Source organism: Trachypithecus francoisi, unplaced genomic scaffold (assembly GCF_009764315.1).
Source record: "Trachypithecus francoisi isolate TF-2019V2 unplaced genomic scaffold, Tfra_2.0 Lachesis_group20, whole genome shotgun sequence".
NCBI lineage: Eukaryota > Metazoa > Chordata > Mammalia > Primates > Cercopithecidae > Trachypithecus > Trachypithecus francoisi.
This window is the reverse complement of record NW_022681466.1, coordinates 14,328,605-14,354,925: the sequence shown is the minus strand read 5'-3', so window position 1 is coordinate 14,354,925 and position 26,321 is coordinate 14,328,605. Positions and strand designations below refer to the sequence as shown.

Here is a 26,321-nt window from a genome sequence, read left to right as displayed (position 1 = left end):
AGTAGTAGAAGCTGGAGAAAATCGAGAAAACTTGCAAAACTCTGAAGGTCGATGATTTCTGGCCTGAAGTTCTAGACTCAGCCAAACTATCAGTCAGGCAGATAAAACCATTTTCAATAATTCAAGGCCTCCAGAAAACTCTCTCGCACTTTCTCAAGAGCCTATAAAAGGTATGTCCCTCACGTCAAAATAAATGATTAACTCAAGAGAAAGACATGGGATCCAAGTAGCAGGCCTTCCAGTGCAAGAGAGAGGCAGGCAAAATCCCCTGGATGACGGGAAGACAGGCATGGGGGCAGAAGGGGCAAAGAGAGGCAAATTCCCATCTTCCACGAAGGCAAGCCACCAGACAACACCTAGACCAGGAGTGGAGAAGGGAGAGAGGGAGAGAGAGGGCACAGAACCACCAACAGATCAGTAAGGCTGGAATCAAGGTAAACACCAGAACACTCAGCTCAGGAAAGGCCGAGGTGGGGCTTCTGGGTAGAGGGAGTCGTAGCGCAGACACCCGGCACTCCCGCCGCTGAGAGGGGGAGCCCTCGGCTCCCGCCTTGCATCTGGGCAGCGTGAGGCTTCCTTGGCAGAGAAAGGCGACAGACGGGACGCCCTGACAATCTGCGACCCAGCCTTCTGGAGGACTAGAACTTTCCACCTTGCTCTCTTCAAGTCCTGAGCGATCACACAGCTGACCACCCTCCTAGAGAGGCCTGTGAAGTGCTACTGAGTGAGGATGAGGTTCCAGCGGATCGCAGGATCCCAGCTGCCCCTCCATGACAGAGGGCAGGTGAGTGAAGCTGTCCTGTACCCGCCAGACCAGTCACCTGCCAGCTTTCTCCTAACTGAGCCACCCCAGTGTCCATGAAACAAAGGGAGCACTCAGCCAGGCCCTCCACAAACTCCTGACACAATATATCTGAAGACGGAATAAAACGGTACTTATTCTAAGCCACTAAGTTTGGGATAGTTTGCTATCCAGGAGTAGGTAAGAGGGACAGGGAACTGCTGTTTTTTGTGATAAAACTTATATAACTCTTTTTGACTTCATAAAGTATATGGATGTCTCAATGGACAAAAGTCACCAAAAAAAAAAAAAATTTAAGGTATTAAACCATCCTGGGCAACATGGCAAAACCCTGTATCTACAAAAAATTCACCAGGCATAGTGACCATGCCTATAGTCCCAGCTACTGGGGAGGCTGAGGCAGGAGGATCACCTTAGTCCATGTGGTTGAGGCTACAGCCAACTGTGATCACACCACTGCACTCCGGCTCGGGTGACAGAGCAAGACCCTGCCTCAAAAAAAAAAAAAAAAAGGAATTAAATATAAAAGTAAAAGCAAAGCCATGTAAAATCTTACGGAAAAAAATAAAAAACAAAAACAAAAAAACAGGCCGGGCGTGGTGGCTCACACCTGTAATCCCAGCACTTTGGGAGGCCGACGTGGGTGGATCACAAGGTCAGGAGATCAAGACCATCCTGGCTAACATGGTGAAACCCCACCTCTAGTAAAAATACAAAAAATTAGCCGGGCGTGGTGGCGGGCACCTGAGCGACAAGAGCAAAACTCCATCTCAAAAAAAAAAAAAAAAAAAAAAACAGAAACAGCGTGTCCGTCCTGGCCAGCTCGTCCCTACGCCTCTGCCCTGCAGCCTCAGGCTCATCCAAGGGCCTGACAACAGCTCATCCCACCTCCTTTCCCAGTCCTCAAACCAACACCACATTCCAGCCTTCGCTATAGCTGGGGTGCGGCCTCCGATTAAATAAGCAAGCAGTTTGCGGGGAGGGGGTGTGGAGGTAAAAACTGGTCCCCACGTCAAGTGCCTCTGCGATTTAAAGTGTGTGGGGGGTGGTCTGCGGGAGCTCACAGCTGGCCCCTCCCCCTCCCCCGCACCCACACACCCGGCTCCGCAGCTCTTGCGGCTCTTGCGGTGCCTGGCGTCGGTCGGGCAAGCTCTGGCAGGTCCCTGCAGCCCGGTGCTGGGTGAGCTCCCTCCCTGCCAGCTCAGCTCCCAAGGAGGACCAGGGACAGAGACTCTCAGGAGCAGGGTAGAGGGTGGAAGGTACTCAGACCCTCAAAGGCCTCACTGGACCCTTCGTGGCAAGGACACCATGAATGCTGTACCTCCCAGGGGATGTGTACTTGAGAATCAATCGAAGTGTTTGCCTCCTGTGTATATATGCTCAAGTTCTAAAGGAAAGTCTCACATGTCTTTACCGTAACGCCAAATGTTCATCAGGTGTGATGAATACAGTAATCTATATTCTAAATGCAGACACATCGGAAGCCCTCCGACCCATGGCCGTCCAGGTAGCACGGACACTGCACTCAGCACTCACAGACAGCGCCGGGAGTCTGCCAGATACTTGCTCGCTAGGTCCAGTGCTGGGGAGGCTGCCTGCAGCAGCTCGGTGGGTGCAAACACATGAATTGTAGCTGCGGGCAGGAGGAATATCAGGTGCATCTCTACGCCCTGAGGGCTCAACTCCTACACTTAAATCCCTCCCACTGGAACAGCCGGCTCCAGTTTCACCAAGCAAGCGTGAGAACAGGTACTGCTTCCTGAGCACCGCCAGCCACCAGCACCAAGACCCGGCCACATCCCAGCACTGCCCACCTCTGGTAAGTACTTACTATTTCTTTTCAAATTCAAGTTTTATTTTAAAAGTCTTCTCAGACGTATCTAAAATACCCAGCTGAACGCAGCGTTTGCCCCGTGTCTGCTCTGCCTTGCTCTGGGCTTCAGGGATTACTCAGGACCCAGCAGGTGCATGGCTGGGATGCAGACCACGATTACAAAACTTCTAATGAGGCTGACAATTCTAAGAACAAGAACAAGCTTATCTGGAAATTAACTCCTTGTTCTGCCCTAAAATTCATAAAAGTTAAACCAACACAAATTCATATTATTGCTTAACTGTTCCTAACCTCAAAAACAAACTACAATAAATGCTAACAAGAGGTAAGGGTCATATATATGTGTGTGGTGTATGTACATTAGGGTGACTTTAGGGTTTATATATGTGTGTGGCATATGTATATTAGGCTGAATTTAGGGTTATATATATGTGTGGTGTATGTACATTAGGCTGAATTTAGGGTTTCTATGTGTGGTGTATGTACATTCTGCTGAATTTAGGGTTATATATATGTGTGGTATATGTACATTAAGCTGAATTTAGGGTTTACATGTATATGTGTGGTCTATGTACACTAGGCTGAATATAGGGTTATATATGTGTGTGTGTGGTGTATGGACATTCTGCTGAATTCAGGGTTATGTATATGTGTGATGTATGTACATTAGAGCTGAATTTAGGATTATAAGTGTGTGGTGTATGCATATTAGTGCCGAATTTAATATCTAGTTTAACTTTTAATACTTTTAAAGTTTAAAATAAGTACATAAGCTTACACAAAGTTTAAAATGGAACGTAAGCTTTCAAAAACAAAACAAAACCAAAGGGGTTAAGTTTCTGTTTGGTTGTTAAAGTCTCATGTGCATGTACACACAGACACAAAAAGGGTTTTTTTCCTTACATGAAATTTCTCATAAATCTGCTTTGGAGGAGAACAATTATTGACCAAGCACAATCCATCCACATTTGTGCCCCTAATTTTCACTGCGCAGTAGCAAAGGCCTTCCAGCATTTCTGACCGGAGTTTCAGGATGAGGCGGTGACTGTAAGTGGTGAGCGTTTGTTTACGAGCTCAGGTCTGTAACTCGGGATCTCCTGCCGAAACTAGAATAAGAGCCCCTGGTTGTTTTTCTGGATCCATTCTTCCAAATTATATTCCCGAAAACTGTCTTTTCCCCAGGTCTTGGTTGTCCTGAGGTTTATCCTTCATTTTAAAGAGCCGAAAGGCTGGGAGGGAGTGGCAGTCAATCACTGGAAAAGCTCAATTGGAGTAAAACTCACAAATCTCGTTCTTGCGACATCCCAGTGGGTAGGCGACAATGGTGTGTCCTTGAGTTATGCAACAACGCCACATCACAATATTGTAATTACAGCATGCCCTTCACAATGCTCCAGCCCAGCAGGCTCCTTGCCAGACAGCTGGACACCACCAAAAGGAACATTACAGCACAGTCTCAGGCACAGGTTAGGACACATGACAAGCATGGTCGCCCAGCCTGTCACAGAAACGTCCCATGGTCGCCCAGCCTGTCACAGAAACGTCCCATGGTCGCCCAGCCTGTCACAGAAACGTCCCATGGTTGCCCAGCCTGTCACAGAAACGTCCCATAATTACCCAGCCTGTCACAGAAACGTCCCATAAAGTTAAACTGTAATTACCTCCACTGTGTCCCATCAAAGTGTTTGTTTTTTTTTAAGAACTCTTTCTCTCGTCTATTTTTCAAAGTTGAAACTCCTCAGAAGCTTGTTAAGCATCCCAGCTTCTCACTATCACCCCAACAACTGCTGCATTGACTGTCCACATTTAGGAACCTTTGGAAAGACAGTATATTGGCAATTTAGAACTTTAAAAACAAGAAAGACACAACCCCGTGGCCAACCGAAACCATTCACTCTTCAAAGCACTGTCTGTGTGGGCAGCTACGCCCCAACACCCAGCCCAGTGCACGCTGAGCAGGAAGAGAAGTGAGCTCTCAGCTCAGCGCACTTTCCAGAAGCCAAGTGCATCGGCTGAGCACACAACATTTAAAATACTTAGAAAGGCACAGAATGGCATCTGTAAATACAGCAAGAAAACCTGGCGAAAGCTCGGCGGGATCCTGAGCATGTTTTAAGCCACTGCACCCCACTGTTCTTATGCCCTTTAGTGTAGACATTGTCTACATTGGCTGCTTGGTCTGAAATAATTTGGAGAAAGAAGTCTTTGTGCCAGGCCAGGTTCAGAGGAGGTGGGTTGGAGAAGAGGGCACACATTAGCCAGCAGCAGCCAGGGAAGAGTCTGCATAAGTATTTCAGTAACAGCCACCTTTGATCCAGATGTGGAAGCTCTGTGGAATGTCCACCCTGCTAACGTTTCCTGCCGATCCAGTGGGAATCGAGAGGAGGATGAGACCCTCCTTCAGGATCACACCGAGGTCTTCACTGTAAAATATGCTAGCACTGCAGTTCTCAAACGAAAGCAAATAATGAACGAGACTCTGCTTTATTACCAGACAGATAGCTCTCCAGGCATGTTATTAACTAAAATGGAAACATGTCTCCCCAGGAGAGGAAGATGCCCGGCACTTCTTTTTCACCTCTAGAGAAAAACTGCACCTCTAAATGCAAATCCAAATTATTATAAACAGCTAGAGTTCTGGGTTACACTGTTTGGGCAACAACATACTCTTCTGGGAATATTTAACACCAGCAGTTGCCAGAGTACAAAGTCGGGCTGGTAGAAACTGACCAGAGACAATTTAAACGTTGTGCCCACAGACAGATGTGACAGCCTGAGGTACTGGCCGTCGGGTTTGGTTTCTTCATCCTTATAAACCTCACTTAAGCAGGACACAGAACTCACAGGCTGACATCATCATTTGAAAGCTTACCAAAGCAACAATTTTATCCCACTTACTCCTCTGACACTATTGTAGTTTTATAGATCAGGTGAACTCCGCCCGGCTTACACCGAAGCAGCTGTGCTCCCTGTTTTAATTAGCAAATTGTGCAAGCCTGAGAGGTCAGTTTATCCAAGGCCTGAGAGGTCAGTCTATCCAATGTCTGAGAGGTCAGTTTATCCAGGTTTTACTAAAACTACTGCCCGAGACTCCATGTTTACACAAATTTCCTTCAAGCAATTCAACCCCAAAATGCTCTCACTCACCAGGGGCTTCCTCCCTGCCACACCTGCTTACGTCAACAAGAACAAAAGGGCAAATCGTTCAAAACTTCAGATAATAACATCTGACTAGAAAAGAGACATATTAATATAAAAGCAATTATTTCCCTAATTACTATTTTGGCTAACAGCAGAGTTTACACGTAACTTGCCTGCTGTAAAGCTTTTGAGAAAATCTAACCAACACGGGTTATTCATTTATTTGCCTGAGAGTATCAGCAATGTGAAATAATGCTGCTTCGAAAACTAAAGTCCTCACTTTCTTAGATCCTGAGGGAGTCACCTGCCCCTCTGAGGGCTTGTTTCAGGTGCTGGAGGCGACGTTTCGGTATCGCGAGGACGCAGCTCTCACTTGATGAACGTTTTGCAACTGTCATCGTTTTGATCATGATGCTTCCAGCTAGTGATGAAATCATCAGTTTTCAGATCCCTGCCATAACATATCCTATACAATCATGGGAACCTGACTTGCAGAGGTTCTCACGCCTTCAGAACCAGGGAGCGCGGCGAGGCGTGCCGGCACAGGCCCCACTGACTGATCTGGCTGGCCCAGCGTTTGGCTGGAACCAGGCACCGGCTTCTCCACTTCCTGAAGGGAGGCAGGGAAACTGCTTTCATCACCCAGGGCAGGTCTGCCCCACTCGGTAGGGACTGAGCCCATAAAGAAGTATTTCACGTTCTTTTTTCTAATGGGGGAAATTAGAAAGACAAAGACAAAACTATCATTACGTGTTTCATTTGCTTGGCTTTGACCCGGTTCATTGTAGCTTCTGTGGCAGCCCACGGTGGGAGAGGGGTGCTGAGCGCGGGGTCTGAGCCCCAGGGTGTCACCCGACACCCTCCCTGGTTGTAGGGTAACAAACATCTTGTCCTCATCCAAACATGTACCTCACTGTCCCTGCTACACAGAAACTCATCACAGATAAGGCGACAGGTCAGCAGAACCCCTCTTTTCTACCCAAACCACTTCTTAGTAAATAAATGTCTTAAAGAACTTAAAGTATGTTAATAGAGGCAGTTTGTAGGGGGAAGGGTGGTTCTTTGGGTTTTTAAGAAATATGAATAAATGAGCTGGGCGCGGTGGCTCACACCTGTAATCCCAGTACTTTGGGAGGCTGACGCGGGCAGATCGCCTGAGGTCAGGAGTTCGAGACCAGCCTGGTCAACATAGTGAAACCCCATCTCTACTAAAATTACAATAAATTAGCTGGGCGTGGTGGTGAGCACTTGTAATCCCAGCTACTAGGGAGGCTGAGGCAGGAGAATTGCTTGAACCCAGGAGGCGGAGGCTGCGGTGAGCCGAGATCGCACCACTGCACTCCAGCCTAGGCAACAAGAGCGAAACTCCGTCTCAAAAAAAAAAAAAAAGAAAGAAAGAAAGAAATATGAATAAATGAGTAGAGAAACCAGTTTGCTGAGAATAAAATCAGAGCACTTTCCCGAAGTTCGGAGCAGCAGTATGAGAGCCCAGCTCCACCCCTGGCCTCTGGCGTGTGGGAGGAAGGACAGCGGGTGCAGGGAGGCGGCCCTGCTTCAGGGACAGCTGCCTCCCAGGCTCCACACACACCACTCTACTTTCAAGGGGCAGCTTCTCACTCGACTTTTAGCCACCCTGATGTCTACACATAAAACCTCACAGACTCAAGAATGGGCACATCTGCCCATTCCTTAAAAAAAAAAAAAACTGCAGTTGAAACAGTTTTCTTAAGTCATTTCCATTTAGCCTTTTTTTGAGGCAAGGTCTCACTCTGCTGCCCAGGCTGGAGTGTGGTGGCAGGATGACAGCTCCCTGCAGCCTCAATCTCCTGGGCTCAAGGGATCCTCCCACCTCGGCCTCCCAAAGTGCTGGGATTACAGGCATGAGCCACTGCCCCCAGCCCTCCATTTAACTTTACTTTTATGTATTTTTTTTTAATTATACTTTAAGTTTTGGGACACAAGTGCAGAACGTGTAGGTTACATAGGTAAACGTGTGCCATGGTGGTTTGCTGCACCCATCAACCCATCATCTAGGTTTTAAGCCCTGCATGCATTAGCTATTTGTCTTAATGCTCTCCCTCCCCCTGACCCCCACCCCCAGACAGGTCCTGGTGTGTAATGTTCCCCTCCCTGTGTCCATGTGTTCTCGCTGTTCAGCTCCCACTTACGAGTGAGAACACGCGTGTTTGGTTTTCTGTTCCTGCGTTCGTTTGCTGAGGGTGATGGTTTCCAGCTCTATCCACATCCCTGCAAAGGACATGATCTCATTCCTTTCTATGGCTGCACAGTATTCCATGGTGTATATGTGCCACATTTTCTTTATCCAGTCTATCATTGATAGGCATTTGGGTCATCTAACTTTATTTTTAAGCTGTTTGAAAATATTTAGACGCTAAAAGACCTTTTCCTTTTTACATTTTTAATACGAATTAAAGTGTTCAGCCTTGATCCACTATACCTCCACCCCATCTTCCACTCATGCTGTCTCCCAGGCACAGCTGCTGCTTGAGTCGCTCCAGGCCCAGCTGCCACGTGGAGAGCCCCAGACTCTCAAAGCCTTTGTTCTGGGCCAGGTGCGGTGGCTCACGCCTGTAATCCCAGCACTTTGGGAGGCTGAGGCAGGTGGATCACCTGAGGTCAGGAGCTCAGGACCAGCCTGGCCAACATGGTGAAACCCCGTCTCCACTAAAAATACAAAAAAAAATTAGCCAGGAGTGTTGGTGGGCACCTATAATCCCAGCTACTCGGGAGGCTGAGGCAGGAGAATCGCTTGAATCTGGGAGGCAGAGGTTGCAGTGAGCTGAGATTGCGCCACTGCACTCCAGCCTGGGCGACAAGAGAGAAACTCTGTCTCAAAAAAAAAAAAAAAAACAAATAGCCTTTGCTCTCAGCCTTGGGTTAGGAGGCAGGTGAGAGCCCCAGTGGTGTGCAGTGCAGCCTCTGAAGGAAACCTGGGGCTGGTAAGAGGGACACAGAGACCCTGTGGAAGAATCCAAAAGAGCAGGCCAGCCCTGACATCACAGCGCAGCCCCTGGTGGGTCCCGGGACCTGAGCAGGTGTGGCCCAAGGGCTGAACCCACTCCCTAAAGGTTAAGGGCCAGGACAGCTTCCTCCCATGGCCCAACCATCTCTAAAGCAGACACCACTCACTCCGGTCTCCTCTCGGGCACGAGTGTGGCAAAGCTTTGGCTCTTCCATTTGGAGGTGCACCTGGATGGGCAGGTGCCGCTGGCCGTGCCTCCTGGCCAGCAGGAACGGGGTGACCATGAAAGCATGTCTCACAATGCTGCTGTCACTCACAGGATGTACAAATTCACCTCAACAGTATTTCAACCATTTAAGTCAACATAAATAGAGCATTTGTATTCACATCTGAGACAACATAAATGCTACTTAATGATAAAGCTGACTTTAGAAGCGGTAGGGTGGAGTCTTGTGTTTGAATGTTCTTCATTTTTAAATAAGCACACTAGGAATACACCAACAACGTGGCTGAAGAGGGCAGAAACTGCCACGAGTGTTTAGGGATTGGCCGCACGGGAGGCAGGGAGCATCCATGGTCTTCGGCTCTGCAGACCGACAGCAGGGGCGCGCTGTACTTGGGCGAGCTCCAGGCCAGCAGGTAGGACCAAGTAGACGGTGGCCAGCCCATGCTCTGTGTAAAAGTGAGGGGTCACTCTGCAACTGTGGGGTACACGTTAAGGGGAAACGGCCACAAACCCCTTTGCATTTCAGGTGAGAGTGCGGCCAACCACACACCCACTGTTTCAAGCGTGTAACCCTCCAAGCAGAGTCAGGCAGCACTGGGACAGGACTCTGTCCAGACCCTGGGAGGGGGCTCGGCGTCCTTAGCCCCCAGCAGGGTGCTTTCAAGGAACGGTCCAGGTCACAGGATAAAAGTTCCCAAAACTCAAAGACTTACAGGCATTCTCAGAACAGACACTCAACGCACCACACACCACACTCCACCTCTAGGCCCCAAGGTGACTCTTTCAGATCAGACTCAGAAAACAGAAAACATGGTGGGGAGTTAGCAGCCAGGTTACCAAGGGCAGGGCTGCTTCTGTGACCTCAGGAGCAGGCGGTTTCAGCCCTTCCGGGGCTCTGCTTCAGGGATCCTGCGGCGGTGTGGCAAGCTGAGGCCAGCTTCTCCCCGACCCCTCACACTCGCTGTCTTGACACCAAGACTCTGCTCTTTGTTGCAGCTCCTGGCTGCCAGATGACGGAGGCTCTCGCCAGACCCTCAGCACACAGACCTGGCTTCCAGTAGAAGCGCTCGGGAAAGAGGCAAAGCGGGAGGTTCCCCTTCAGAAACCACGAGGTGCACGAGGTGTCGATGGTGATCACGCCACCTGGACGGCCAGAGTCCGAGGCGTAAGAAGGAAAATGAGTCTTCTCAAAGAGCGGAAGCCAAAAAAGCCGCATTACATCCCCAGGCCTCCGGGAAAGCCCTTCAAGTATAAATGTTTCCAATGTCCCTTTACTTGCAATGAGAAGTCCCATCTTTTTAATCACATGAAGTATGGTCTTTGTAAAAACTCGATTACTTTAGTATCCGAGCAGGATCGAGTTCCCAAGTGCTCTAAATCTAACTCGCTAGACGCTAAGCAAACCAACCAGCCCGATGCCACGGCCAAGCCAGCCTCTTCCAAGACTGTCACAAACGGAGTCTCCACCTTTGACTCAAAGCTTCAGCACAGCTCTGCCAGGGAAGACATCAAGGAGAACCCGGAGCTGCAAGCCCGGGGAAGCCACAGGTGCCCAGGACAGAAGCCAGCCCTCCACAGGGCATCAGCCTGCGAGAGCCCAGCTCCAGAAGCCGCCCTCGGTGCCCAGCCTGCTCTGGAAGGCGCAGCTCGGCCTTCTGCATTTGTTCCAGTTGGCGAGCACAGACTTAAGGGGCCAGACAGCACTGAGGCGCCTGAGACACTGGCTTTACCCAACCCCACTGCCAAGGCCGCCTCCTTCCACACCAAGTCGGCCTTCCACGCTCCTGGCTACCCCTGGAAAGTCGGCTCACCTTTCCTCCCACCAGAGTTTCCACATAAAATCTCATCTACAAAGGGACTTGGGGCCATTTCCCCTTACATGCACCCCACAATCCCAGAGTACCCGCCTCACTTTTACACAGAGCACGGGCTGGCCACCATCTACTCGCCTTACCTGCTGGCTGGGCGCTCGCCAGAGTGCGATGCGCCCCTGCTGTCAGTCTACGGAGCCCAAGACGCAAGACACTTTCTGCCTCACCCGGGGCCGATCCCTAAGCACCTGACTCCATCTCCAGCCACATATGATCATTACAGGTTTTTCCAGCAATATCCCTCTAATCTGCCGATTCCTTATGGATTTTACAGGCCAGAGTCTGCGTTTTCCTCCTACGGTCTCAGACTCCCAGCTGTCGCCGGCCTCACCCGAGATCAGAGCTCTCACCTGCTTGAAGAAGCCACCCTGGGCTACCCAGCCTCAAGCCCTCCCAGGTTAAACCCTTCAGACCCCAACAGCAAACACATCGAGTTCGAAAGTCCAATTCCTGAGGCTCAAGACTCTTCCAAGGCTGGGCAGAGAGACACGGAAGGGTCCAAAATGAGCCCCCGCGCAGGGAGCGCAGCTACAGGCTCCCCGGGGAGGCCAAGCCCCACCAACTTCACACAGACGAGCCAGACCTGCGACGGCCTGTGCGACCTCTCCAACAAGGCGGCCTCCAGTGCGCTGGGAAGACTCTACCAGCCGGAGCAAAGCCTCACAGCCTTCAAGCCTGTTAAGAAAATCACAGGATGCCTACCTGCCCAGGCTCCTGAGACCAGAGCAGAGTCTCCAACAAGGTAAGAAAATGTCATTTTCAAAACCTCCAAGGGAATGTTTCTGGTTGGGTTCCATGAGCCAAGTTTATACTTGTTCAAACTGCTTCACGCAGTTGCTTTTCTAAGCAAGCTCCTACTAAGCTTTCTCTTGGCTTCTTCTAGCCTCAATGTTGTGAACGGAGACCCCCCCGCTCCGCCTGGAAGCACCTCTCTCGTCTTGGAGGCCGTGCCTTCCAGTCCGGAGGACAGCTCCAGGATGGGTCCCCTCAACCTCTCCAAGAAATCAGAGATAAACCCGGCAGCCACCCACGAACCCACGTACCAAGGCAGCCCCCAGGCGGAAACCGCCAGCTTCTCAGAGCTGCAGGACCTTCCCCTCAATCTCTCGGTGAAGGACCCCTGCAACGCCCAGGCTCTGAGGCCTGCCTTCCCCAGTCAACCACGAGCTGCAGAACCTGCTGCTGCTGCTCCACAGAAGACTGGGACAGAAGGTTCTGAGGATGTGTCCAGCCACCCTGAGACCAAGCCAGGCAGCCTCGACGGTGACGGGGCCCCACCCACAGGCCCCGGAGAGGAGGCTCCAGACGCACGTGCAGTGGACAGCAGCGAGGAGCAGAAGCAGACGGCAGCCGTGGCCCTGTGCCAGCTGGCGGCCTACAGCCCCAGGAACATCCGGGTGGGCGATGGGGAGGCTGCAGCCCCAGAACCTGTCTGCCAGCAAGACACACCCACACTCAGCTCCACGGAGAGCCAGGAGGCCCAGGGTGACCTCAGACCCAAAGGACAAAAGAGGACAAGTCAAAGGGATGCTGGAAAATCCCAGCAAGGAGCTAAGAAGGCGAAGCTGCAAGACACGGCCAGAGTGTTCACACTAAGAAGGAGGGCCCGGGTATCCTAACGCCGGGTTCACACGTGTGCTCACAGAGCTACGGCCACACACATGCCTCCCAAGGCAGCGAGCTACGCCACCTCTGAACTGGCACTTTCCTGTTTTTACAAATGCAGCTTCTTCTCGAAAACAAACAAACAAAACCTCCAATTCAGTTTTTATAAATATTAAGCATGAATATTAAAAGGTGCTTCTACTTTTGGTTGTAAAAACATCTGAATGACTCTAAGACTGATATTTTGAAGTCTAAGCCGTCTTACAGAAGATCTTTTATAAATGTTTGCTTATAAATATCTCGCCACTACAACGAATTGTTTTAACTGTTTTTCTATTAGCTGTAGCTGCATATATGAAGTAAATGACAATCACTGAAAAAATGTCAGAAAAAACATTTTCAGTACTAGCATTAAAGTGCCGTACGTAAAAAAGAAAAACGTGATGTTATAACTAAATAACACACAAACATCGAGAGGCTATTTATACAAATAATTTATTTCCGCTAAGTAAAGTGCATTACTGGTGAAGGTATTATCAATTTATTCTACTTGCTTATAATGCTACAGTGAGTGTTCTGCCTTACTCTGCCTCACTTTCCATTCCCCAAAATGATGTGTATGTTGCTAATTTTCCAATAAACTCATATGAACCATAAGGAAACACAAAATGAAGATGAATGTCAATCTATGTTATCCTTTAGAACATTTTGCCATAACACTCAATGAAAAAGAGCTGATTGCTGAGGCAATTAACCTGTGAACGGATGCGTGTATGCACATTCAATTGTGTGGGTGTGCGCGTGTGCTGTCTGTGGGGGTGTGTGTGTGCACATTCGCCCATGTGGGTGTGCACTGCTACGGGTGTGTGGGTGTCTGCTTGTGCATGTCTACAGATGCATGTGCACATTTGATCACGTGGATGTGTGCGAGTGCACGTCTGCAGGTGTGCGCGCTTATGCATCTCTGCGGGTGTGTGTGTGTGCATTCTATTGTGTGGGTGTGCGGGTGTGCACGTGCGCATATCTGTGGGTGTGTGTGCGCATTTGATTCTGTGGGTGTGCATGTGTGCTATCTGTAGGGGGGCACATTCAATTGTGTGGGTGTGCATCTCTGGGTGTGGGCACATTCGATTGGGTATGTATGTGTGCATATCTGTGGGGGGTATGCATTCAGTTGTGTGGGTGTGCACGTGCGCTATCTGTGGGTGTGTGCTCATTCGATCCTGTGTGTGTGCGTGTGTGCATATCTGCAGGGGTGTGTACACACGTGATTGTGTGGGTGTGCACATGTGCATATCCATGGGGGTGTGCACACTCGATTGTGCAGGTGTGCATGTGTACATACCTGCGGGTGTGTACACATTTGTGTTAGTGTGCATGTGTGCATATGTAGGGGGGTGTGCACATTTGTGTGGGTGTGTACGCATGCCATCTGTGGATGTGTGCACATTCGATCCTGTGGGCGTGCACATGTGCATATCTGTGTGGAGGGGGTGCATCTGATTAGATGTGTGCGTGTGCATCTCTGTGGTTGCATGAACATTCGATCACGTGTGCATGTGCATACATGTGGGGGTGTGCACACTAGATTCTGTGGGTGTGCATGTGTACATATCTGCGGGTGTGGTGTGCACATTCGATTACGTGGGTGTGCACGTGTACATATCTGTGGGGGTGTGTGCATTCAATTGTGTGGGTGTGCGCATGTGCATATCTGTGAGTGTATGCACATTCAATCGTGTACATGTCCACGTGTACATATCTGCGGGTGTGTGTGCATTTGTGTGGGTGTGCAGGTGTGCATATCTGTGAGTGTATGCACATTCAATCCTGTGGGTGTCCACGTGCTCATATCTGGGGGGATGTGTGCATTCGATTCTGTGGGTGTGCGCGTGTGCCTGTGGGAGTGTGTACATTCAACTGTGTGGGTGTGCACATGTGCGTATCTGTGGGGGGCGCAATCGTGTGGGTGTCCACATGTGCATATCTGCAGGTGTGTGTGTGCATTCGATTGTGTGGGTGTGTGCATGTATCTGTGAGTGTATGCACATTCGATTGTGTGGGTGTGCACGTGTGCATATCTGTAGGAGTGAGTATGCGCATTCAACTGGGTGTGCGCATGTCAACGTGCATGTGTCAGTGTAGGTGTACACGTGTATGCACTTCTGCATCTGTGCATAAATGTGTGAGCGTGCATGTGTGCACATGGGTTTAAATCTGTGGTCAAGTACAGGTATGTGCCAAGCACACCTGGGGTTATTCAAAGGCCATCCACAGGGTCCTCAGGCTTCAGAGTCCTTTAGGAGTGTGCGCTTCCGGAGCCTCAGCCCCTAAGGCTCTGGTTTTGAAAGGGTTATCTCCATCCCCATGTCCCCTCTCACAACAGCCCTTTCTCTCACTTTTCAAGAAAGGCAGCCTCTCACCCAACACACTGGAAACCATGCAGTGGGTGCTACGATAGGAACGGCTCCAGTGCCTGGGAAATGCTGCCCAATGCAGGCGGCTGTCAACGCATCACTTCCCAGGACTGAGGCCACCCTACTGAAGCTGCTTGGTGATGGAGCACAGAGGTCAGGCGTGAGCTTGGAAAAAGTTGAAACACCAGCATTGCTAAAGCAAAATTTCTGCCATTCCTAGCTACTTACATGAATAAGACTTCTTAGCACTTAAAACTGAAAGGAAAAATAGGGGCTGGGTGTGGTGGCGCACACCTGTAATCCCAGAACATTGAGAGGCCAAAGCGGATGGATTGCTTGAGGTCAGGAGTTTGAGACCAGCCTGGGCAACGTCTTTACTAAAAATAATTGGCCAGTTGTGGTGGCACATGCCTGTGTTCCCAGCAACTCGGGAGGCTGAGGTGGGAGGATGGCCTGAGCCTGGGAGGCAGAGGCTGTAGTGAGCCATGATCACACTACTGCACTCCAGCCTGAGTGACAGAATGAGACCCTTTCTCAAAAAAAAAGTAAAAACAGTACTATTGCAGAACCTTGCCTTATTCTGCTTAAAAGCATGGCTCACGGCCAGGCACGGTGGCTCACACCCGTAATCCCAGCACTGTGGGAGGCCGAGGTGAGAGGACTGCTTGAGGTCAGGAGTTCAAGGAGTTCAAGACCTGTCTGGGCAACATAGGGAGGTCCCATCCCTACAAAAAACACAACAATTAGCTGAGCAATGTGGTGTTTGCCTGTAGTCCCAGCAACTTGAGAGGCTGAGGCAGGAGCATTGCTTGAGCCCAGGAGGTCAAGGCTGCAGTGAGCCAAGATCGTACCACTTCACTCCAGCCTGGGTGACAGAGCAAGAACCATCTCAAAAAATAAAAATAAAAAATAAAAACAAAAAAAGCTTGACTCATCAAAAGATAACTCAAACTAAACAGCTATCTTTTTAAGAGCTAAATTTCAACAAAATGCTATTTTATGTTGGTTTGTACTAATAATTTGTTAAAACCCAACCTAGAAAAACTTCTAAATAACTAGCATCTTATGGCCACACAAAACGTAAAAGTTAAAGTTTACGTTCATGTTATTTTCTTTTGTTGGAAATAAATGACAGATCAATAAAGATTCTTAGGCACTGAAATACATTACATTAGGGTAAAATGCTCTGGGAAAAAAGTAAATGGAAATACGGGCTTAAGAAGAAAAAGGAAGAATAAAATTTCTGTGAGAGAAAAACTTGCCTATGAAACTGTTTTTTAGAAAGGGTCTCACTCTGTGGCCCAGGCTGGAGTACAGTGGTGCGATCGCAGCTCACTGCAGCCTCAACCTCCCTAGGCTCAAGTGATCCTCCCACCTCAGCCTCCCAAAGTGCTAGCAGTACAGGTATGAGACACGGCGCTCAGCCCTGTGAAATTTTTAATGAAGAATGGTAGATTATTCTACCTAGATTTCCCGGATTTATTTAGAGGAGTGATGCAATCGTTTTATTTTAAAATGACAATACTCAGGATGGCAAATAGTTATTTGCAACTGGTTAGAGTTCTATAAAACCTGTAAGAGGAATACAGAGCTTGTCACAATTCCAAGGGGTATCTGAGGCCACTGCTTCAAGCTGTCCCTAAAGCAGCAGCAAGGGCACCAGCAGGCCCCCAGCCCTGTCGGGCACCCACCTCAGACAACCACTACTCTAGCCCAAAAGGCACACGGTCAGATGCAGAACCATAAACACAGGCACAGTGCTGACTCGCACACCTGGGCACTTCTGTTTATATACACCAGCATGTTTTGGCAAAGAACAAAAATATTACACCTCCAGCTTTCCAGAAACTAAACAGCCATGCAGGGAGCAGTGACAAGACATCACATGCCGCGGTCCACACTCAGGACCCAAAGCCTCACACCCTGCAGACAAGGAGCTCTCACGTCACACCCTCAAGAACACAGCCCTCCGTGTCAAAGGCCCAAAGATTCTGAGAACACCGTTTGATCGCTCACCAAAAGCACCAGGAATCATCTTAAATGACAAACAGGGAGAAGCAGGGGCAGCTGAGCGCCCTCCTGCAACTGGGCAGCGTGAGGGATTCCGCCCAGGCACAACGGTTGTGGCACAGACTACATGTGCCTGATGCTTGGCGAGCTGCACTGTGAAAACTCTGCGCTCCAACACAATTCCTCCAAAGGCCATCTGCAATAGCTCACCCACTGCAACCAGGACAAGCCCTTTGTGTCTTCTCTTTAAAAACAAAATCGACTCCTAGAGCTTTATAGAAAAAAAAAAAAACATTTTTTAACTACACCACATTTCTGCATTTATGCATCACCCGACTTAAGAGCTAAACACTCGTAATTTTTACATACAAAAAGTGATAAGCTCTCAAAAAGTTGAACACAGAACTACCACATGACCCACTAATCCCACTTTTGGGTATATACCCAAAGGAATTTAAAAAGGGGGTCTCAAACAGGTACTTGTACCCATGTCCATAGCAGCATTATTCACAATACCCAAAAGGTGGGAAAAACCCAAGTCTCCACTGACAAATGAATGGATGGAGAAAATATGGCCAGGTGCGGTGGTGCACACCTGCAATCACAGCTACTCGGGAGGCTGAGGTGGGAGGGTTACTCAAGCCCAGAAGTTGGAAGCTGTAGTGCATTATGATTGGACCTGTGAACAGCCACTGCACTTCATTCTGGACAATACAGTGAGATCCCATCTTTAAAAAATAAATATATGGGCCGGGCGCGGTGGCTCACGCCTGTAATCCCAGCACTTTGGGAGGCCAAGACAGGCAGATCACGAGGTCAGGAGATCAAGACCATCCTGGCTAACACGGTGAAACTCCATCTCTACTAAAAATACAAAAAAAATTAGCCAGGCATGGTGGCGGGTGCCTGTAGTCCCAGCTACTCGGGAGGCTGAGGCAGGAGAATGGCATGTACCCGGGAGGCAGAGCTTGCCGTGAGCCAAGATCGCGCCGCTGCACTCCAGCCTGGGAGACTGAGCAATACTCTGTCTCAAAAAAAATAAAAGTAAAAATAAAATAAATAAATATATGGTATGTCCATACAATAGATCATTATTCATATTATTCAGATTATCCTTGAAAACATGATGCTAAATAAAATAAGCCATACATGAAAGGCCAAATACTGTACAATTCCACTTGTGCAAGGTCTCTAACACAGGCAAAGTCCTTTTTCAAGCAGAAAGTAGACTAGAATTACAAAGGGTTGAAGGGAAGGAGAATCAGGGGCTAACTACTTCTTAATCTGGGGTGATGAGAAGTTTTGGAACCAGACGATGGTGATGGTTGTACAAAAGTGAGAGTGTAATTAATGCCACTGGATTAATATGCTTAACAATTAAAAGAGCAAATTTGTTACATATATTTTACAATTTTCTAAGTAATAACAGAATATTCTAAAAACTATGGAATTATATATGTTAAAGGGGTGAATTATATGGTAGGTGAACTACATATCAATAAAGCTGAAAAAAAATAAAGGATCCCTGTAAGACAAGACGCCGACAATGCCCTTTCTAAACGGTCTTAACAGGGGCCACTGCCGTCTGCCCCATCAGTGTTAACGCTCAGCCAAAATGCCACGTTCTACAGGGAGGGAGGGAGAGCAGGGCGGAGCGCAACACAACACACACACATTCACGCAAGGAAAAAACACATTAACACAAAAAAATGAACAATCGGTCCATGTACAAAGTCAAAGATGTCTCACGCTTTTCATTTTCCTGAAAACCTGAAAGCTTAAAAGCCTACCAAGATTAAACAAGCCAACAAAAACAGGTGGGGAACTGGACACTGGGGCTGTGTCAGGACCAGCTCGGAGCTGACCTCTGCCAAGCCCCCCGGATCACCTGGGAACTGAGGTACACAGGCCTGCGGCGGGGGAGCAGGGTCAGGCCAGGCCGCAGCCAGGGCTGGACAGACAGCAGGGTCCCCACAGGAGCCTGAGCCAGTCTCGGCACGGAGCCCCCATGGCTGCACCAGGGAGGGAGCGCCCTGTCCCTAGACCTCAGCTGGGGCTGTTCTCCTGGAACTCACCGTCCACCTCTGTACTCCAGAGGCTGTGAGGAGGCTCGACGGGTCCTCCACCCCTCCCCCTCTCAGAATCGGACTCCTCTCCTAGAAAATATCCCTCTGAAGGAGCCTCTGCTGGTTTGCTTCCTTCCATGGCGGCTGCTTCTCCCCTTTTCTCCACCTCCCCATGCCAGTGAGCGCGGGAACCTGGTTTGAGCTTTTCCACCCCCTCCCCTTCCTCATATCACCCCCTCCTGTGTGAATTCACCCAGCCCATAACTTCATAGACCATTTCTATGTGGAAGGCTCCAACATGTCACTCACTGACCTTCTTACCATCTCACTCACTCTCACTGAATAGAACAGCAAATTCGTTGAGTTCAGAATCCTAAATACAGCATTAAGTATTTCCTTTTCTCCTTCTTCACAGCTCTGGTCTCAATCCGAACCACGGGAAACACTGTGGCGGCTGCCAAACAGTCTCGCTGTTCCTTTCCACTGCGCTCCCGTGTATTCCCCAGTATCTGATTTTATGTCGAATAACTTCCAAACCCCTCACTGTCTTCCGAAGCCCCTCTAGGATCGAGCCCCAGGCGCTTTTCTGTGCCCACTCTTCTGCTCTTTCGGCCGCCCCAGCTCGTGCGAGCCTTTGTTCCTCTTTCTGAGATGCTGCGGTCAGGAGTCCACCCTGCTTTGCTCTTTCACGGTAGAAGCTCTCAGCATAAATGTCGCCCCAGGAGGTCTTCTCCAAGTCCTATTCAAGTCACTGGTTGGCCCAATCACTGAGGATCTCACCGCCCTTGTCTATTTCTTAACGACTTTATCCGTTCTCTGAAATCGCCCCCTTGTTTCCTTAACGTCTGAATCTCCCTCCAAACTCTGTCCCCTTCACTGTCACAGAAATGCTGTGTCCTCACGTCCTCACCTCCACTGCGAAGAGCACGCGGCACCAATCGCATTTGTCGTAGGAAGGACGTGCAGAGTTTTCGTCATCCAGAGAGAAAAACACGACGGTTTCTTTAGGAAAAGCCGGAAAACATAGTCCACAGGTGGTAATTAATCTACTGAATGGTGCTTTTAACAAGACCCCAATGCAGATGCAGCAACATCGTCACAAGATGCTGTTTGTACGTCTTTGATGAACGCCGAGAGCGTGTGCGCTAATGCAACTTTATATATTTTTCAAAATTTATAAAAATTTATTTAAAAAATTTTTCAAAACATTTTTTGTTTTGATAGGAGTTAGGCAGCCTGTATTTCCGACATGCAGGGCTTACTACCTGGTGCAGGTTCACAGGGACCTTGAGCCTCCTGGCAGTAAAACAAACATGCTCTCCATTCTTCAGAAAGTTACAGGAAGGTTAGAATGGGCTTCTCTATGGCTGTGGGACACCAGACAATGACACTTTATAGGAAATGGGGCGACAGACTGCACCTTCTGGTGGAAGGGGTAGGCCTCCTTGAGAGAGGGCAGTGAAGGACCCCAGCCTGAGGACTGCATAGGGAGCTTCCTAAATTTGAGGGAAAGCATGAGAAAAGCTTTGTAGATGCTAATTTAACAGAGACCTGCTTTACCCACAGTGTGAATAAACAGACCTACGTCACTAACACAGCCCTCAAATCTGTTATTTGGGAAACACATATGCAAAGATTTCTTCCTGTTTAGGCCTTAAAGCAAAGGTTAAGTGCTGGGAAGCAAGTGGAGCCACTGTGCTGAGTCTTAGACAAAGACTTTAAATCAACGGCTTTAAATACGCTCACAGATCTCAAGAGAACTGTGGACCAAGAACTAAAGGACACCAAGAGAACAGCATTTAAACTAACATGGAATGTTGATAAAGAGAGAAATTATAAAAAAAGGCTGGGCACAGCAGTTCACTTCTATAATCCCAGCACTTTGGGAGGCCAAGGCAGGAAGATCACTTGAGTCCAAGAATTTGAAAGCAGCCTGGACAATAAAGTGAGATCCTGCTTCTACAATTTTTTTTTTTTTTTTTTTTTTTTTTTGCAGCGCAGCAGGCCTGTAGTCTCAGCTGCTCAGGAGGCTGAGGTGGGAGAACTGCTTGGGCCAGGGAGGTTGAGGCTGCAGTAAGATGTGATCCTACCACTACACTCCAGCCTGGGTGACAGAGCAAGACTCTGTCTCAAAAAGAAATTATTAAAAGAGAAACTAAAGAGAAATTCTGGAACTGAGGACTCAAGAGCTGAAATGAGTGCGGATCCTAAGAGACTCCTAGGGCACCATCAAGCGTGCCAACATGTGTGTTAATGTAACAAGAGTCCCATAGGGAGAGGGAAGGGGCAGCAAAAATACCCCAAGAAACAATGACTGAAAACTTCCCAAGTTTGATGAAAGACATGAATCTACACATCCAATCAGCTCAGAAAAACACCAAATGCTAGTTATTATTACCCAAATCAATATGCACAATTCTCATCAGTAAGGATAGCAAGGAAAATAGGTTTCATACAAAACGTCCAGAGAGATCAGAACACTTGACATTTTTCAAAAAGCAAAATACTGATGAAAAGCACAAAACGCATGATTAGGAACACATGTATAAACTTTATCAATATAGTACAGTTGGCTGGGCATGGTGGCTCACGCCTGTAATCCCAGCACTTTGGGAGGCCGAGGCAGGCAGATCCCTTGAGGTCAGGAGTTCGAGACCAGCCTGGCCAACATGGTGAAATCCAGTCTCTACTAAAAATTTAAAAATTATCCGGGCATGGTGGTGGGCGCCTATAATCCCAGTTACTCAGAAGACTAAGGCATGAGAATCGCTTGAATCGGGCAGACAGAGCTTGCAGTGAGCCAAGATGGCACCACTGCACTCTAGCCTGGGCAACAGAACAGAACAAAAAAAAAAAAAGTAAAGTTAAACCAAATACATCCCCTCACCTGTTCTTCTTGCATCCAACAAGGGAAACCGTAAGGGCTCACAAACATTACATGAGCTTACTCATGGTGAGGAGTGCCCACTTCCTCCTGCTACAACAATAGAGGGGTTTAAAGAGGAGCCACAAAAAAAGGTGAAAAGACCTACGCCAGGACCACTCAAGAAAGTCCTGGAATTTGAATCACCTAAAATAAAGACCAAGTAGCCCTTTAACAATAGTCCTCAGAGGTGATGACGCAAGAGAAAAAACATGGCCCACTGTCCACAGACCAAGGCAGGAGTATCGCTTGAGTGTAGCAGTGCAATCATGGCTCACTGCAGCCTCAACCTCCTGGGCTCAAACAGTTCTCCCACCTCAACCTCCTGAGTAGCTGGGACTGCACCCAACTACTTTTTAAAAACAAGTTGTGTAGAAACAGGATCTCACTTTGTTGCCCAGGCTGCTTTTGAATTTCTTTAAAAAATTAGCTGGGCATGGTGGTGTGCACAGAGTCGGAGACCTAGAAATAGGCTTACAGGACAACAGCTGGAGAGTGAGTGTGTGTGTGTGTGTTGCAGGAAGTCAGGGACCCCGAACAGAGGGACCAGCTGAAGCCATGGCAGAAGAAGAAATTGTGAAGATTTCATGGACATTTATTAGTTCTCCAAATTAATACTTTTATAATTTCTTACGCCTGTCTTTTTTTTTTTTTTTGAGACGGAGTCTCGCGCTGTCACCCAGGCTAGAGTGCTGTGGCCGGATCTCAGCTCACTGCAAGCTCCGCCTCCCGGGTTCACGCCATTCTCCTGCCTCAGCCTTCCGGGTAGCTGGGACTACAGGCGCCGCCACCTCGCCCGCCTAGTTTTTTGTAGTTTTTAGTAGAGACGGGGTTTCACCGTGTTAGCCAGGATGGTCTCGATCTCCTGTCCTCGTGATCCGCCTGTCTCGGCCTCCCAAAGTGCTGGGATTACAGGCTTGAGCCACCGCGCCCAGCACACCTGTCTTTACTGCAATCTCCGAACATAAATTGTGAAGCTTTCATGGACACTTATCACTTCCCCAATCAATACCCTTGTGATTTTCTATGCTTCTCTTTAATCTCTTGATCCTGTCATCTTCGTAAGCTGAGGAGGATGTATGTCGCCTCAGGACCCTGGGATGACTGTGTTAACTGCACAAATTGTTTGTAGAGCATGTGTGTTTGAACAATATGAAATCTGGGCACCTTAAAGAAAGACCAGGATAACATCAATGTTCAGGGAACAAGGGAGATGGCCTTGGACTCTGACTGCCGGTGAGCCTGATGGAACAGAGCCATATTTCTCCTTTCAAAAGCAAATAGAAATATCGCTGAATTCTTTTTCTCAGCAAGGAACATCCCGAGAAAGAGAATGCGCCCTGAGGGTAGGTCTATGAACAGACCCCTTGGAGGCAGCTGTCTCTTTTTTTTTTTTTTGAGACGGAGTCTCGCTCTGTGGCCCAGGCTGGAGTGCAGTGGCTGGATCTCAGCTCACTGCAAGCTCCGCCTCCCGGGTTTACGCCATTCTCCTGACTCAGCCTCCCGAGTAGCTGGGACTACAGGCGCCCGCCACCTCGCCCGGTTAGTTTTTTGTATTTTTTAGTAGAGACGGGGTTTCACCGTGTTAGCCAGGATGGTCTTGATCTCCTGACCTCGTGATCCGCCCGTCTCAGCCTCCCAAAGTGCTGGGATTACAGGCTTGAGCCACCGCGCCCGGCCGAGGCAGCTGTCTTTTACGGTCGAAGCCAAAGGGATGAAATAAGCCCCAGTCTCCTGCAGCGCTCCCAGGCTTACTAGGACGAAGAAATTCCCACCTAATTTTGGTCAGACTGGTTGTCTGCTCTCAAACCCTGCCTCCTGATAAGATGTTATCAATGACAATGCATGCCCAAAGCTTCATTAGCAATCTTAATTTCCCCCCCCACCCCGTCCTGTGGTCCCGTGATCTCGCCCTGCCTCCACTTGCTTTGTGATATTTTATTACCTTGCGAAGTATGTGATCTCTGTGACCCACACCCTATTCCTGCAATCCCTTCCCTTCTGAAAATCACTAATAAGAACTTGCTGGTTTTATGGCTCGGGGAGTATCAAGGATCTTGCCAATATGTGACGTCTCCCCCGGACACCCAGCTTTAAAATTTCTCTCTTTTGTACTCTTTCCCTTTATTTCTCAGACCAGCCGAGACGCTTAGGGAAATAGAAAAGAACCCACGTTAAATATCGGGGGTGGGGTTTCCTGACTGTGTGTGTGTGTGTGTGTGTGTGTGTGTGTGTGTGTGTACGTACTGTATGTGTGGAGAAGAATCAGCAGGATTCCCTAAAAAGTAACCCAAAGAAAACGCGGTGCTTCTTTCCTGAGTCCAACGGGCAGAGTCCCCCTATTCAGAGGACTAAGGGCAAAAAGACCCAGGGTGCCTTCAAGGTAAACATGGCATCGCTGCTGGCCCACCTGACTTCCCTAGTTTTACTTCTTCCTCCTTTAGCACGCACCAATGAAGCTCTGCATTTCCTCTAAGACAAACAAAAGCTTTAGTCTCAAACATGCTCATCTGTATTGTCTTTCTAGAACATTTATTTGCCAAGTATTTGTTTTCGCTTTTTTTTTTTTTTTCTGAGACAGGATCTTGCTCTGTTGCCCAGGCTGGAGTGTAGCGGTGCGATCTCAGTTCACTACAACCTCCGCCTCCCACGTTCAAGCGATTCTTCTGCCTCAGCCTCCCACGTACCTGTGACTACAGGCATGTGACACCACATCCTTGTATTTTTAGTAGAGACGGGTTTTGCCATGTTGGCCAGGCTGGTCTCAAACTTCTGGCCTCAGGTGATCCTCCCACCTCGGCCTCCCAAAATGCCGGGATTACAGGAGTGAGCCGCCGTGCCCAGCCTGTTTTCACTTTTGAAACTAAACTGACAGAACCACAGTAACTCTCCAAGGAGACAAGGAGGTGCAGGGACAGCTCAGTCATGTGACATGGAGGAGGCCAAAGGACTGAGCATGAGCTGTGACTACAGAAAGGCTTCCTGGCTCCCACACCTGCGTGGTTTGTTTGTTTGTTTAGAGATAGGGTCTCACTATGTTTTCCAGGCTGGTCTCAAATTCCTAGGCTCAAGTGATCCTCCTGCCTTGGCTTCCCAAGAGGCTAGGACTATAGGCACCGCCACCACACCGGGCTCCCAACTATAGCTTTATACAAACAACACAGCTCTCGGAGGAATAGTGTGAGGTCTAAAACAAAAACATAAAAAGTACGCTGCAAACACTCAACAAATGTTAGCCCTGTCACCTCCTGAGTTAGCCCCAAGACGGGATCTCTTCACCCCTGCCTGAAAGAACTCTCACCCTGCCCAGAGACAACACAGCTTCTCCACATCCCACCAGGTACAGAATGGGGGGTGCAAAGAGGGTTCAGCTCACATGGAGGGCACCGCCAGGCAGGAGGGGCCAGCCAACCACGCGAAGGTCTTGGGCCAGTGTATTCCACATCATGTATCAGTTTCTGAACAATAGCTTTACCCTTTTTGTTTATGACGCCAATACCCACATCCTCTCTCTCCAGCTGCCTGGGGTCGGTGGGTGTTGCCATAAGACACAACAGAGCACACACACAAGCCAGTCGGGTCTTGTCTCCTTCGAGTGAACCTGCAGCTGGCTCCCCACAGGCAGGGACTTCATTCCATCCCGGCCACACATTCATACACACACCCTCACACACATCTGGTGTCACAAATAAACATTACGCGTCACTTACTTCGGTGGAACAAAACATTAAATAAAAGCACAAGAGTACAACTTCACGGTTCTGGGGCAGGCAATGATTTCTTAGCTCTGACACCAGAAACACAAGAAAGAAAAGACTGATAAGTTGGACTTAATTAAAACTTAAAACCTGGGTCAAATATCACCATCAAAGACACTGAAAACACACCAGGTACAGCCTATAATCCCAGCACTTTGGGAGGCTGAGGCAGGAGGATCACTCGAGGCCAGAAGTTCAAGACCAGCCTCGGCTACATAGTGAGACCCCCCATCTCTACAAAAAATTGTTTTAATTAGCCAGGCATGAAGGCCAGGTGCAGTGGCTCATGCCTGTAATCCCAGCACTTTGGGAGGCTGAGGCAGGGGGATCACTTGAGCTCAGGAGTTCGAGACCAGCCTGGACAACATGGGAAAACCCCACCTCTACAAAAAATACAAAAATTAGCTGGGCATGGTGGCTCGCACCTGTAGCCCCAGCTACTTGGGGGGCTGAGGTAGGCGGATCGCTTGAGCCTGAGAGGTGGAGGCTGCAGTGAGCCGAGATCACGCCACTGCACTCCAGCCTGAGCGATGGGAATGAGATCCTGTGTCAAAAAAAGAAAAAAAATTAGCCAGGCGTAGTGGTGAGCCCCTGTAGTCCCAACTACTCGGGAAGCTAAGGTGGGAACATGGCTTGAGCCCAGGAGATCACGGTGGCAGCGAGCTGTGGTGGGGCCGCTGCACTC

At 48.9% G+C, this 26,321-nt stretch overlaps 2 protein-coding genes across 3 annotated transcripts in view; one reads left to right on the top strand and one right to left on the bottom strand.

Moving 5' to 3' along the window:
• TBCD (tubulin folding cofactor D) overlaps positions 1-26,321 on the bottom strand; it is a 186,260-nt gene that overhangs the window by 94,736 nt on the left and 65,203 nt on the right. The gene's annotated exons all lie outside the window — the stretch shown is intronic.
• On the top strand, positions 1,899-13,135 carry ZNF750 (zinc finger protein 750). The gene is made up of 3 exons (XM_033181726.1): positions 1,899-2,621; positions 9,983-11,599; positions 11,741-13,135. Exons 2-3 carry the CDS (start codon positions 10,164-10,166, stop codon positions 12,474-12,476), a joined length of 2,172 nt encoding a protein of 723 aa, XP_033037617.1. The 5' UTR covers positions 1,899-2,621; positions 9,983-10,163; the 3' UTR covers positions 12,477-13,135.

Bases quoted from the DNA above. Each gene is read 5' to 3' on its own strand.
- ZNF750 (XM_033181726.1), top strand. From the start codon at position 10,164: ATGAGTCTTCTCAAAGAGCGGAAGCCAAAAAAGCCGCATTACATCCCC. The intron at 11,600-11,740 runs GTAAGAAAATGT...GGCTTCTTCTAG, and splicing joins AGAGCAGAGTCTCCAACAAG to CCTCAATGTTGTGAACGGAG.